Source organism: Sorghum bicolor, chromosome 6 (assembly GCF_000003195.3).
Source record: "Sorghum bicolor cultivar BTx623 chromosome 6, Sorghum_bicolor_NCBIv3, whole genome shotgun sequence".
Taxonomy (NCBI): domain Eukaryota; kingdom Viridiplantae; phylum Streptophyta; class Magnoliopsida; order Poales; family Poaceae; genus Sorghum; species Sorghum bicolor.
Window position 1 is genome coordinate 50586916 of NC_012875.2, and position 14443 is coordinate 50601358.

The 14443-nt window shown below is 35.3% G+C and overlaps 3 protein-coding genes and 1 long non-coding RNA gene across 4 annotated transcripts; 3 read left to right on the plus strand and 1 right to left on the minus strand.

Moving 5' to 3' along the window:
- LOC110436246 lies at positions 1638–2173 on the plus strand. Its single transcript, XR_002454050.1, has 3 exons — positions 1638–1866; positions 1962–2038; positions 2134–2173. It is a non-coding gene; the product is annotated as an uncharacterized LOC110436246 (long non-coding RNA).
- On the plus strand, positions 3369–6970 carry LOC8064466. The gene is made up of 13 exons (XM_021463621.1): positions 3369–3402; positions 3668–3699; positions 3968–4117; positions 4218–4280; positions 4468–4521; positions 4604–5254; positions 5346–5519; positions 5611–6015; positions 6089–6163; positions 6243–6288; positions 6527–6756; positions 6831–6865; positions 6958–6970. Exons 1-13 carry the CDS (start codon positions 3369–3371, stop codon positions 6968–6970), a joined length of 1962 nt encoding a protein of 653 aa, XP_021319296.1.
- On the plus strand, positions 6744–9017 carry LOC110436198. The gene is made up of 9 exons (XM_021462599.1): positions 6744–6865; positions 6958–7092; positions 7187–7572; positions 7671–7848; positions 7915–8013; positions 8110–8241; positions 8321–8427; positions 8528–8711; positions 8792–9017. The coding sequence occupies exons 2-9, from the start codon at positions 6970–6972 to the stop codon at positions 8807–8809; spliced, it is 1227 nt and encodes a 408-aa protein (XP_021318274.1). The 5' UTR covers positions 6744–6865; positions 6958–6969; the 3' UTR covers positions 8810–9017.
- Positions 9061–13323, minus strand: LOC110436496 (protein FAR1-RELATED SEQUENCE 5-like). The gene is made up of 8 exons (XM_021463622.1): positions 13264–13323; positions 12987–13052; positions 12808–12909; positions 12323–12382; positions 12148–12231; positions 11993–12064; positions 9405–11898; positions 9061–9161 (listed from the first exon to the last, which is right to left on the minus strand). Exons 1-8 carry the CDS (start codon positions 13321–13323, stop codon positions 9061–9063), a joined length of 3039 nt encoding a protein of 1012 aa, XP_021319297.1.

The window sequence follows — 14443 nt, forward strand, 5'->3', positions numbered from 1 at the left end:
TATTTTTGTTTTTATTTGATAATTATTATCTAATTACGAACTAAATAGACTTAAAAGATTCGTCTTGTAAATTCCAAACAAAATATACAATTAATTTTTATTTTCGTATATAATTAATGCTTGTGACGCAAGATTGAATATGACGAAAAATTTTGGAATTTTTTTGGTTTTTAAGGAGGAACTAAACAATACCTTATTTTGTTTCCCTTCACTTTCTTTGACGAGATCTGTCTTCTTTGACCTGCAGGCTACAGCCCCGGCGTTTTCTTTATCCATCCATGCCCTCTCGTAGTCTTGTCTCTCCGCGTCGTAGTCCGCTAATCCATTGTTGTCGTACGTCGCGCTCGCCTCATCTATGTCACGATCCGATCCGTGTTTGTTTGCTTGCGTTTGTTGTTGGCGAAACCAAGAGGGTGCCGGCGTAGAAAATGCAGCCGCTGCCCCGTATGTTCCCTCCCTATTTGCATCCATTCGCTCGTCCCTTGAATCGGTGAATACAAGGAAAAAAGCTGCGTCTTTCTCGATCAATCCTTTTGCTGGCTGTGCAAAGGTCAGATTCTCTTAACAGATTTTGCCCGTGAAGTTTCAGCTTATACAGTCTTTTGTCCACGATCATTTTGTGTCTGTCTGTTTCCTTTCTTTTTTGTGCATACGATCTAAAGACCCCTTGTCTCTCTCTGTTTTTTTTTCATCTCACCCCGTTCTCATATATGCACAAGCACAATTCGAGCTCAGATTGCTGTGTTCATTGATGCATGGTAGTCATAGCCTTCTCATATATGCAGTCCTCGCAAATTAGCCGATCTTTTTTGCCTTTTTTTTTTAATATGGTACCAATAGTTATAGTTATTGGTTATCGTAGTCATCTACTATATATCATAAATTTTGCTTGATGGATTTATAACAGCCAGTAATCGAAAGCTTTCTTCACAAAATTCCTATGAAAGAATCAAATGTTTCTTCCCCTGTAACTCGAAGTTCTGAACATGTGAATTGCTCTTGCGTTACAGGTCAGGTCCTCGTATCTCATCTCATGATATGAATTTGCAGTCTTGCCTGTTGTGACTGGAGCGCCTTGTTCAGCATCTATGGCACCATCTTCCAGTACTCTCTCCACGGTTACTACGCATGGACGTTTTCCTTACTTGACACCACCAACCATGCATTCTTCCCTTTCTGGAATCCTGCCCTCCGACATGATATCCTCCTATTCTGGACTACAAGAACAACCTTCAGGTGGTAGTTTCTCTGGACTATCTCTTGAAGCAACCAATTGTGCAGACCTACTTGGTGATGGTGTGCAGAATAACATTGGCATTTCCAATGCTGAGAGTCAGCAAATTCCTGGTTTTGTCAGAACCATCGATGAATCTGACGATAGAGATGAATGGTTAACAGATTTGGATGATATTATTACCACTGATATAACTCCGAACTGTCAACAACTGGTAATGTACCTCAAAATCAGTAATGCTATATGTTTTCCTTGATCATGGAAACTAAAGCTTGCATTGGGATTTGCTTGGTTATATGTGGCAGCAAACCATATATTTCTAGAACCTCTTCATGTTATGTTCATTTAGGAATTGGGATGCCTTAATCCTTAAGTTGATATGTTTCTTTTTTCACAGGCTGAATCTGCACCTGTTCCCTCATATCCAAATTCTAAGTCATGGCAACATGATGTGCACATTGTACATCAATCAGTCTCAGTTCTTTCTGAACCTCAACAGTTGTATCCAACTGTTTCTCCTGTGGTAACTACAAATGCTCATTGCCCCCAAAGGGCCAAGGCACGCATGCGATGGACTATGGAAATGCATGATCGCTTCGTAGATGCTGTCAATCTGCTTGGTGGCAGTGAAAGTAAAATTTCAGCACTGTGATCACTGTCATCGTATAAAGTACTATTGGCTTTGTATTGTAACTATTATTCTCTCATTATGTTTGAACAAATGCAGGTGCTAAACCTAAAGCAATTCTTGATATCATGGATGTTGAAGGTCTGACTCGTGATCAGGTGAAAAGCCACTTGCAGGTACTTTCCTTTTTTTTTCCTTTTCCAGCAAAATTTTTGGTGACACAGATACTTCGGTTTTATGGTTTGCTAATTAAAGGTAACACTCCACACAGAAGTACAAAATGGCTCAAGTTAAGCATCACCCATCTGAAGGTTAGCAATGGTGCCTGCAAGTTGGAACCATACTTCCACTTGTTTGAATACACCCTTCATTGTTTCCCCTCATTGTTGGCACTGCCTATTGGTTTTTTGTATATGGTGCAAAATCCTTTTCTTTTCAAAGAAAATACATTTCTCGTATTCAAGCCACTTAGTTCATCAAATTGTTGATTGCATTACAGTTACAGGTACATCAGTGGAGACAACCGTGTGTAACGAAGTAATACCTTCAGATGTACAGAAGTGAGTCATTATTTGTATTCCTATTTCCATGTGGAAACCTGTTTAGCTTTACTATTTCTTGTGCAAGTAAGTTCATAAACATCAATGACGCAAACTAAGTTTTTGCAAACTTTCATTTGGTTGCTTCTACTCTTACCAGTGGAATGACTGAACCCCACTGATCGTTCTGTGGCTGGTGTTTTGAGCAGCTGGATAGTCTCGTTCTTTCAGTATGCATAAACTTACAAAAAGGCTATATGTCAACCGGTTGAATCCTGTGTTTGGGTCAACCGAATTTTGGGCCGTTGGATCTGCCGCGTGGCTTCAGATTAGCCTTTGGTTTGTTGTGTGTCTGTCTTTGTGGGTCCAGGTTGTCGGCGCCTATGTTGAATTTTTTGGGACTCGCGCCCGATAGTGGCCGCTCCGTTTTCCCGTTCTCACTTTCATTTCTATCCGTCTCGTCTCTCTCCTGTCCTCTCGTCTTCCTCGTTGGCGACGCGACGGGCGATTTCTAGGGTTTCGCAGGTTCGTCCTTGTTTCTCCCATCTTGGTTAGTTTTGCTTGGAAGGTGTTAGTTGGTAGGGTTGTGTGGATGGTTATTGTTCTTTCGCTTGTGGATTTTTGTAAGTTTTTGTGTCTGAATCTCACTTTTTATGGTGATGGATGCGATGTTCCGTTGTAGTCCTTTTTGTGTGTGCGCGGGCCTGATTCGGTGGAGTTTCCTTTTATTTTTGCGATTAATTTCAGACATCGCTATGTGGTGGATCGGTGTAGATCCCTGCTTAATTTGAGTGTGGGTGTGGCTATTGTCTGGGGAACTTTCAAATCCATAGGAATGGCGATGTAGGGGTTGGGTTCATGGTTCTGTTGTTGATTTCTGGTTTGATAGTGTTTGATATAGATATGGTTTTAGCTATTAGGTTTTGGGGATTTTATTCTGCGGTTTGGTTTTTGTTGGGTTCGCAGCATGCAGATTGGGAGCAGCAGGCATGAGTTGTCTGGTTGTTTCATATGATTGGGGATTCGATGCCCCCTTGCTTCTTTATCTGAAGTGGTTTTGGTTCACTGGTTCAGCCGTTCAGGTCAAAAACAAGATGAGGAGGAGTACAGAGTACTTCATTATCATGGGGGCATGCGTTGCATTGCCTTGGTCATTGCTTGTTGACTGAGAGCTAACTACCTGCTTGGATCTTGTTTGCTTAGTGGTTTATTGTTCATTAGATTAGGTTAATGGAATTTGTTAGTTGACTGATTAATGTTTTTTAGGGTTTGGATTAATTCAGGTTAGGCTTATTGAGGTTAGTCATGTTTGCCCTTTTTAGATTGACTGTAATAGGCACAGTTCTTTTCAAGTATGGTTTTTAGTAATTATATTGAGTAATTATTGTTTTAAGTTTATTTTGAGAAGGTTATTACTTAAGATGTAGGTGATGCATTGAATTGGTTAGTTTTCTTATTTGTAGTGTGATCCTGTTTAGTTATGTTTTTGATTAATGCTTTAGTTTTTATATATAATTTGTTCTTATTGTTTTTTGGGTTCAATTTATGTTTTTATTTGCTTTGAAGATGGTTCGGAAAAGGGTGGTTCGAGAACTTGATTCATCCAGTTCGGGAGGTTCTGAAACTGATTCTTCAGAGGATGTGCAGTGTTCTCAATTGCCTTATATGGATTATGATTCCTGTGAATATCTTTCAAATTCTCAGCTTGTTGGAGAAGTGAGTTATTTTAATCTTTGTTTCTTTTATTTATTTTGTTTATGATTATTTTATTATTATATGTTTTAATGTTTTTATTCATTATTCATTGTTTTTTCAGGATGATTCCTCTAGTGACAATTCAAGTTTGGACCATCATTTGTATGAGAAATGTATAAAAGATGTAAGTTGATTTATATATGTATTTAATTATTTGAGTTTGTTATTTAGATTTATTATATATGTTGTTCTATTGGGTTGCAATGTAGTATCAGTATTGGACAATTGTAGTAAATCTCCCTAAATGTTATGATTATATTTTGAATCAAATCTGTATTAGTCTATATTTATTTTTTTTAAAAAAAAATTAGTTGCAGAAAATGAAGAATATGAAGAGAAAGCTTGAGATGGCAATGAAGCATAAGGTTATTTTCTTAGTTATTAATAGTGTTGTTATTCACTATTTTGAATTAGGTATTTTGCTTACTTTTTTTTTGTTTGTTATAGTCTAAAAAGAAGAAAGTTGTGAAGAAGAGTAATGATGGTTTCACCAGATTTTCTCCGACTGCATTCATGAATGTGATATCTTCTCTTTCCCCTGAAAAGAAGGCTGTTATTGATGGCTATGGTTTTGGTTCTTTGTTGATGTTCAATAAGTGTTTTGTGCCTAATAAGTTTGCTACCTGGGTTGCACGTTTAGTTGATTCCAAGTCTGGTGATATTATTCGCAATGGAAAGGTTATTTCACTATCTGAGGAGTCTGTTCATTTCGTTCTTGATCTTCCTTTGGGTACCAGAGCATTTCCATCTGATTCAAGTATTGGCAAGGATATTGTTTTATCCAAGTTTGGAAAGGATAGGATCCCTCCTGTGTCCTTTTTTGCTGATAAGTTGATCAGTAATGAACAATTATCTAATGAAGACATGTTGATATGTTTCTTGGTAGTTGCTTTGAGTAGTTTTTTATGCCCAAATACCAATATTGTTCCTAGCCCCAAGTATTTTGGTGTTTTCGAAGATATTGATCACATCAAGGATTTCAAGTGGTGTGCTTTTGTGTTGGAATGGTTGCTGGATCATATAAAGGCATTCAATAGGGGAAAGAGTGATAAGCTGAAACGTTGTCAGGGTCTTGGTGGTTGCTTATACTACCTTGTGGTAAGCTGAAATGTTGTCAGGTTATTTTTTTGGTATGTATCATTTGGTTTTGTTATTTATTTTTATTTTGTTCAATTTTTTATCTTGTCAGGTTGTTTATTTGGATCACATTGACTTTCGTCAACGTCAAGTTGCAGACTTTATTCCTCGAATCTCTGTATGGAAGCAAGATATGATTCAGTTTTATTGTAGTCTTGATCTTAAATCTCCTGGTGTTTATGGTTACAGACCATTGCTTGAATTTGAGAAAACTTGCTACTACAAGGTTATTTAAGTTCTACTTTGGGTTTTTTGTTTTATTTGTTTGTTTCGTTTAGTTGATTTTTGATTTATATTTTTAAATAATTTTTCTTCAGGCTGTTCGTCTTAATTCAGTTGGTTGTGCTGATGATCTTGACTCTGAGTTTTGCGCCAAGATGGAAAGTGTTTCTGGCTGTAAACTTCCTTTTAGTTTGAAGTTAAAAATATCAAAGCTGATTGATGAGCATTGCTTTAATTGTGGTTTATCTGTGAACATGGATATCAATTCTCTTGGAAATGTTTCAAAAGAATTTCAAGATATGTTTGCAAAGATGTTCCGTCATATTTGTAAAACTGATGTTAGAACAAAGGATCTTGTTCTTGAGATTATGAAGGCTATTGCTGAAACTGATCCTTCTGTTGATGATGGTGCTGGTTCTTATGCTGCTGCGGTGCCTCCCAATGTTGCTGATTCTATTTCTGATGGTGCTCCAGAAGAACCTAATGTTGTTGCTCCTAAGGTTTGTTTTTTTAGTATTTTTTCCATTATTTTGTTTCTTATTAATTATTTATTTACTTTATTATTTGTCTCAGGTACCTGTGAATGCTTTTGTTCCATCTTCATCAAGATCAACTCAAAAGAATGTTGGGTTCTCTGGTACTGATAATGTATGTAATTACCTTTTTCCTGTGATTACAAAATATTTATGAATCTACACTTATTTTTTTCAAATCTATTTTTTTTCAGGTTATCGATGTTGAGTTGGATGAGACTATGCGTAACCTACGAAAGAGTAAGTTTTTCTGTTGTTGTTTTATGTAGTTTGTTAACATCCCATAAAATGGTTTCTTTATTTATGTCTGAAGTATTTGCATGAATATTTAAAGCAATGTTGCTGTTTCATATGTTGTTGTCAGGTTATTTTGTTTTGTATTTAGTTTTGTATGTAGAAGGCATTCATTTAGTATAGATTTGAATTGTTTTTGTAGTTTTTGTACATGTTGTTATTGTTTTTTTTATCTTTTTTGTAGGTAGCTCAGATGTTCTAAGTCAAAAGTTCAAGTCTAAGCCTGGTGTTACGAATGTTGCTGTTGACAACCCATTGTGTGATATTACTAATGTTCGTTCTCGTTTTGGTTCTCGTGGCAAATCTTCTGATTTAGATAAAGATGTGATTTATCTTGACAATGATAATGTTATTGTACCTGATTCTGTTTCTCCAAGTCCTTTTCGTCATCGTTCTAGACTTGCATATTCTAAGGTAATTTTTTATAATCTCCTATTGATTTTTAGCCTTTTTTAGGATCGTGACATTTTATTTACAGGTTTCTCAAGGTATTTTGCATGGATCTCAGAATACCAAAGATGAGGTTAGTTTGTGATTTGATTCATATATTTTTATTGAATCATTTTGTTGTACCTTGTGATTATTTTTCAATTTCATATTTTTGTTTTTTTGTAGGATGTTGTGTTGATGCAGACTATACCTTTTACTGTTGATGGATCTCCTCATATTACTCCAATTCTACCTAGGAAGTCTAATGTTTTACATAGTAGTAATGGTTCTGATAAGAGGGCTCGTATTTCTGATCATAATGTTAGTTTTGTTATTTGTTTATTTTTGGTTTCTTGTATATTTTTATTTTTTTGTTTTATTGGTTCTTAACATGTGTTTGATGTTTAATTTTTAGGATTCTTCCCCAGTTATTTGTATTGGTTCTAGATCGTTTGCTGAAACTGTTAAAGTTGACACTAAGAAATCAGATGATTTATACAACTTGAAGTTTGGGAAATTGAGAATGACTTCACAGACTTCTTCTATTTCCCTTGGCAATACTCATGGATTTCCTGCTGATTCTTCTATTGATCCTGAAAGCTTGGCGAATCGTTCTGATTTCAAGGTCAGGAACTCGTCAACTGGTGGGAAGATCCCTATTCATGGTCCTAGAAGGATGGTTCGTCCAAGTCGAGTTCTTATAGATGATTATGATGTAACTGGAGATAAGTTCAAAGTTTCAAAATCAGAAATTGCAAACTATGAGGCTATTTGTCGTTTGGCCCAATCACGTTCTAGCAAGTAATCTTCTTTTTCTTTGTGACCTTTTATCTTGTGCTTTGATAATTTTTGTATCTATATCATTTAGGTGAGTAGTGCTTTTTTTCTGTTTTATGTAGTCTTGATGCTTTGTACTTTGGAGGTGTTCGTTGTACGTATTGGTCTCTTGGTGAATCAATGAAGCCAGGTGGTAAAGTCAACAATTTTGTTGTTGCTGCATTTTGCTATCATCTTTTTTGCCGACCTGATGGGCATCCAGATATTTCGAAGCGGCATTACTTCTTTTCAAATATCTCAGTAAGTTTTTTTTGTTACTTCAAATATTTTTTGTTTTCATATGTTCTTATTATATTTTTTTCTAAGGAAAATCTCCTGAAAGATCATGATGAAGTTGCCGGTGATGTGATGATGAGAGCATTTGATCGTTCTTCAAAGGCGAGGCCACTTTTTCAATCAAATATGGTATGTTAATCTTACTAACCTATTCTAATTATCAATCATTCTTTTTTTGTTGTCAATTTTACATTTTGATTTTTAAATGTGTCATTGTTTCCGCAGTTGTATTTCCCTACATTTTATGAAGATCATTGGTTTGTATTTGTTGTTGACATCAAGGATAAGAAATTTGTGTTTCTGGACTCATACTATTCAGAAGTTCACGCTTATCAGCAATATGTTAGGGCGAAGATGGTAATATTTTTTGTCTTTGGCTTTGTTTATTCTTTTATTTCTTAAGTTTTGTTCAATATATTTTGTTACTTTGCTCCAGATCCCAGAGTTTCAATTTTGGTGGAACAAGTTTGTTAAGCGTGAAATGAACTTTGAACAGTATGGTGTTCTATACCCAAGTGTGCCTAAGCAATCTGCAGAAAATAAGTATGTTTCTTTTTCCTATTACTTTTGATTTGTTTGATTTTTTTCTTATTTTTATTTTATATTAGATAATTGAATTGTTTTTTCTAAATTTATTATGCAGTGTTGATTCAGGAATTTATGCTATGATGTTCCTCGAGCATTGGACTTCTCCAAGGTCAAGTCTATTTTCCCTGTTCAGCAGTGATGACATTGTAAACATAAGGATCAAATTAGCAAATGAGATGTTGTTCAATCCAAGAAATACCGGAAACAAGACCCCTGTGATTAGTTTTGACTTGAATGAGGTATTCTACTGGCTCTGTACTTTTATTTTTCCCATTTTCTTACTCTTAATTTATTATATTTTTTATTTGTTTTTTTACAGGAAGGTGGTTCAGAGTAGCTATTGGGCCATTTTTTTTGTTTTAGTCTCATCAAACTTTGTTCGTAGTTTGTATAGGAATTCATATTCTGTCTCGACATTCGATATGCCAATGATGTATGTCGCGAAGTAGTACTTTTGGAAGTGCCTTACAATATGCTTGTGCTGTGTTGCACATCATAGTAATTGTTACATATGATAAGTCTAATACTATAATACATATTGCTGATATTGTTCGTGTCTTCTTTTTCTTCTTTATATTGTGATGGTCTTCACTTCCTTGCTTTCTCCTTTTGGGTTTTGATCGCCTCTATATCATTGTTGGTCTTTGTTGACTTCTTGAATCTCTTGGAGTTTGGCTTCACTGGTGATCCTGTTAGGTTAAAAGTTAGTATACAACAATGGTAATTTAAATTGAAAGTGAGCACATTTAAATATGTTAACAGGTAATATGGCAACTTAGTAAAATAGAAATTGAAAAGTAGCATGAAAATGCAGATCTAGTAGCTGACCTGATAATTTGATTATGAATGTTTTTGTTTTATGCATTTTGTGTCTTATATATTTAAATTGCAATATGTTAGCAATGATATGGAGTTGCTGTTATATATGGTACCAGAATTTTCATTTGTTGTTTGTTTCTTCTTCTTCTTGTTTTCTTTTTTCTTTGCCTTTTCTTTTGCTTCTTCTATAACTGCTTTCATTCTCTTTGGTTTCTCTGGCCTGCCCTTGTTTTGTATTCTTTCTGGGTCCTCTAACTGGTTCTGTGTATAATTGTCTTCATATGCTTTGAGTCCTTGTGTTTGTACTTGTTCATCTGCTATAGGTTCACTTTGTGTTTCTCCAATGCTTTTTGGTGCTAATAACTTGTCCAGGTGCAAGTTGATCCTCTCCATTTCTGCTACAAGGTAATCTGTTGCTTCTTCTGTCTTAGCTGCCTTTGAATTCATTGCTGCTGATTTCCTCGATAGTACATTGAATCTAAGCAATGAATTTGTTGCAATTGTTGTTTCCTCTACTCTTTTCCTGATCAATCTCATGTCCTTTTTTCTCCATCTATCTATTATATACTTATCTGGTATTGCACTAATTTCCTTCTCTATCATGATTTTCAGGATATGGGAGCATAGGATTCCGTCTTTGCTGAATTTGGCACATATGCAACTGAAGTCTTCATTCCCTTGTGTGAGGTTAGTTAGTACTATGTACCTCCTAATTCGTTGTGCCTTGTACACTTGGTTACTTCTTTGCCAGACTTCGAATTGCTTCCCTTCTTCGATTTCCTTGTAAGTTAGAGTTGAAGTAGCTTGTAGTTGAATTTGAAACTTCTTGTAAATATTCCTGTTATATAACTCTTGTGCTTGTTTCTCAAATGTGTACCCATACAATAGTTCCTTTGGTCTTTTTTGGTTGCTATAGTGGTCCTCTAGGTTCTCTGCTCTCTCAATGCTGTCCACTATGCGATCATACTCTGCCACAAAGCTGTTAATACTATAGGTTGGTCCAACATTCTGTTTGAATCTAGCATTTGTTGCTTCACTTCTTGAGGTGCTTTGGATGAAAGGGAAGAAATCATTTTTGTAGTACACAGGTATGAATCTTTTTCTTGTTTCCCACATTTTTGTCAAGTACTTGTTGTTCTCTAAGCCTCTTTCCCTGATCATCTCTCTCCACAAGTTCTCAAACTCTTCTTCTGTGACAGAGTTGTTCACTATGTCTTCAAATTCCTCATATAGGCCATCATTAGCTGCAAAAACTTTAATGTTCTTCGAGTAGCATTTGGTCTTGATGTGGAAAAGGCAATTTCTGTGCCTTGTGTTTGGCATCACTTCTTCTATTGCTGTCTTCATAGCTTTGTCTTGGTCAGTTATTATAGTTTGTGGGTGTTTGCCTCCCATGGATTCTAGGAATGTCTCAAACAGCCATTTGAAAGTTGCTATTGTTTCATCTTTTAGGAAAGCACATCCAAATATACATGTCTGTGCATGTCCTGTAATTCCTACAAAAGGTGCAAATGGCAGTCGGTATCTGTTTGTCATATATGTTGTGTCGAAGCTCACACAATCTCCAAAGTCTGCATAATATTTTAGTGATGATCCATCTCTCCAAAAAATATTTTTCATTCTATTTTCATCATCTAGCTCAAATTTGTAGAAGAATGTTGGATCTTCACTCTTCTTTTTTCTGAAGTTGTCTAGCACTTTGGTCATATCTGTTCCTTTAATTTCTCTATTAATCTTTGTTCTGAAGTTGCTGATATCCTTTTTCTTCACTGGTAATGCTGTGGGTCCTCCTCTGAGGTATGATATTATAGAGATCATCTGTCTTGTTGCAATGTTATTGTCATTCAGAGTCCTTATAAGTGACTTCTCCATATCAGTCATATATTTATGACCACTAAACTGTTGGTTGCTCTGTCCAGGGTAGAGTTCATGATTGTGATCCAAATCTAATCTAATGATCTTCCATATGTTAGCGTCTTCTTTAATGACCATAACACATTGGCAGTCTGTTTTCTCTGCTATATTTGTCTTCCTTTTCTTACCTTTCATTTTTCCTATATCTTTGTCCACTTCACCTTCCTGCTCCTCTGTAGTTTTCTTCTTTGGTGCTTTACCATATCTATGACACTTTATTGTGAGTTTGGTGATCTCATTGTTTCTTTTCTTGCTTGTAGTTCTTGCAACATGTGCTACTACTGTTTGAAACCCAGCTAGCCATGCATAGAAGTTGAAGAAGTGTTGAGCTTGTTCTTTGTTCTCAAATTGCATTCCTAGCTGTGGTGTATACTTGCTATTGATTTCTGAGTTGTTCCCTTCTGAAGCTGCTATCTGTTCTCTCATTATAAATTCATCTATCTCTTGTTCTGTTAGTAGCTGGCTACTGTTGCCTTCTGTAGTGTCTACTTCTTCAGGTGGTTCATGTTGTGTATTTGATGATTCTGCCATTGTTTTTGTTAGGTCTGATGCTGCACTTGACAAATCTTGTTGCTCAACCTCTTCAGCTTCTTGGATCCATTGTAGTTGCATGTTACTGAATAGTCCATTCTGCCATTGACTTTCTTCAATCTTAGTTGAGTAGTTTTCATCCCTGTTGCTAATGTCATTGTCCTGCATATATTATTATAAGAAGTCACTGTTTTTGGTTTTCTTTCTCATGCTATATTTTTATATGTACTATGAGTTGATGTATGAATATTCTTACCTGATGCTCTGAAAATGAGTAGTTGACATCATTGTTGTCTCCAGGATTGCTGTTTATATTCTCCATGGTCATCTGCAAAATTGATTTATATGTCAATCAAGGTAAGTTTCTTTTTTGTTTTTTGTAGTGAGTGTAATATTTATGTTTTATGGTACCTCTTGTCCTTGTGGTGCATTAGATATTTCATATTCTTCTCCTGTACAAAAATTTGAAACTGGTTTGTGTAGATCCAAATTTCCCTGCATTAATTAGCATATATGATTATGGATGAGTTACTATTTTTAATATAGTTTTTGAATTTTGTATATGTACAATTGTCATATAATTTACCTGATAGATATCTGGACCAAACAACATTCTTGTATATGATCCCTGCAATTCCTGAGAAAACTGAAATATGAGGCAAAAATATTTATATTAGCAATGCAATGAATTTACAATATTAAACAAGTTGTAAGTTATTGAATTTGGGACTGTAATGAAAATACTTCTTCTTGGGAGTTCCTGATTTGCTCCATTAGTAGACCTGTTAAGCTTTCCTGCTAAAATTTAAAACATAATTATATTTTTTATTTTCTATTTTGTCATGTTATTAATTTATATCTATATTATGGCTAGGAATAGAGTTTGGTCTTACCATGTTTATGCCTTGTAAATGATGGATGTATGGATTGAATTCTGTCATTCTAGATCTCTCATCTTGTGTAATATTTGTCTCTTTTGATGTTCCATCTTGTGTCTGTATTCAATAATTGATCTGCTATATAAGCTGTTGGTAGCTTATTTTTTTTGTTTTGAATATGTAAATTTGGTACCTGGAAGTTGTACATCTGGACAATGTTGTCTTCACATTCGTTGATTGGATGCCTTGAAGATGATTGTTCAAATCCCATCATTGTAAGGTATGCAAATTGTTCCTGCATTTATTATGTATAAATGAGTTTTATACAGTATTTCATCCTTCTTTTTAGAATTTTAATGTTTGAGAAGTTACCTGCTCTTGGTTGTCTTGTATTGATGTTGCTTTATGTTTGTCCTTGTTTCTATCCCCCATTTGATTCTGCAATCAACATATATTTAAAAGATGTTAGACAATATAGTAATGTAGATAAGTAATTCTGAAATTGTTATTCACTTTTTGTTAATTTTCTGGTATCATAATGATTTTATTGATGTTTCTAGGTTTGTTTTAGTTGAAAGAAGTGTTCTTCACAAGGGTTGCTAGGGAACTTCGTTTCAATCTTTATGTTGTTCTATTACAGATTGCTTACCTGTGCTTTGTCCCCATCTTTTTGTAGGTGAAGCTGCGTGGATTGATCTGGAGGTTCCATGCTTCTTCCTTCCTTTGAGTCCCGTAGTCAGATCCTCCTTCAATTGAGTCCTCTCGTTAGATCTGCTTTTTGTGGTTGGTACCTCTCGATAAGGTTGCTCTGTAGGGGCAGGTAAGTATCATTTTTTCATTTTGCCCCTTCTCCTTTTTACAGATGCTTTTTGACCTTCTTGGAGGGCAAGTTTGTTCTTTTTATGTTTTGCCCCTTCTCTTTGTTTATTGGGCTTTCTTTTGGGCTTTTGTCCAGTACATGGCCTTTTAAGACCTTTTTGGCCTTTTTTTGTCAGTTACCTGTTGGTGGTTCTGCATTTACTCCCTCCCTGACGTATTAACTGGTCTCACCCTTCACCCTTCCATCGGATCTCACTCTCCATTTGGTCTTCCTGAATTTACTCCTAGGGTATGGACCGTTTCCCTTTGCTGTTTTTGTGCACGACCATTTGTATGTGCGTTTTGAGTCCCATTCCCTTCTTTATAAATTCTTTGCCTTCCTCTCAGAGTATTCTTGTTGTCTTCTGTAGCCTTCTTCTTTGTTGTTCTCCATCTTTTCTGGACCCTGCAAGTAAGTGTTTAGATGAAAAGTATTCTTTAGATCTTACATGTGTTTCTGAACTAGTTGACATTTAATCTTTTCGTTCTTGTTTTGTTCTTCTCTTTTTTTTATTCTATTCTCGGGGTTCCATTTTATTTTATTTTCTTGTGGTTTCATTTCTCTATAATTACTCGATTGTTGAAGTATTTTTTATTCTTTTATATATTTTTTTCTTTGAGATCTGAAATCATTTATTTTTCTATTATTTTGATGCAGTTCTATTTGCTCAAGGTTAAGTGTTGGTTATCTATTGTGGAAGGTATGTTTTAATTTGCTGTTTTCTATGGTGTGATGTCATAATTCATAGTTTTGTGTGTTTTTTTTTTCAATTGTGCTTAATGGTCTATTGTTTAGATAACTGGGGTTACTGATATTGTTTTTTTATTTAGATGGCAACCACTGGTGTCTTTGAAAGCAAGGAAGTTTCTGATTATGTCATAGATGTTCTTGGTTTGACTCCTGGCAAACAGTCTCGTCTAATAGCTGTTAAGTTTAACAAGGTTGTTGCTGATCCTGTGTCTACTGTTGC

Coding starts and splice junctions, on each gene's coding strand:
- LOC8064466 (XM_021463621.1), top strand. CDS start 3,369: ATGCAGATTGGGAGCAGCAGGCATGAGTTGTCTG. Junction 6,164..6,242: donor GGTTCTCTGGTACTGATAAT/GTATGTAATTAC, acceptor ATTTTTTTTCAG/GTTATCGATGTTGAGTTGGA. Junction 6,289..6,526: donor TATGCGTAACCTACGAAAGA/GTAAGTTTTTCT, acceptor TCTTTTTTGTAG/GTAGCTCAGATGTTCTAAGT.
- LOC110436198 (XM_021462599.1), top strand. CDS start 6,970: ATGCAGACTATACCTTTTACTGTTGATGGATCTCCTCATATTACTCCA. Junction 8,242..8,320: donor AATATGTTAGGGCGAAGATG/GTAATATTTTTT, acceptor ACTTTGCTCCAG/ATCCCAGAGTTTCAATTTTG. Junction 8,428..8,527: donor AAGCAATCTGCAGAAAATAA/GTATGTTTCTTT, acceptor TTTATTATGCAG/TGTTGATTCAGGAATTTATG.
- LOC110436496 (XM_021463622.1), bottom strand. CDS start 13,323: ATGGAACCTCCAGATCAATCCACGCAGCTTCACCTACAAAAAGATGGG. Junction 12,232..12,322: donor TTGGTCCAGATATCTATCAG/GTAAATTATATG, acceptor TAATTAATGCAG/GGAAATTTGGATCTACACAA. Junction 11,899..11,992: donor ACTCATTTTCAGAGCATCAG/GTAAGAATATTC, acceptor TAATATATGCAG/GACAATGACATTAGCAACAG.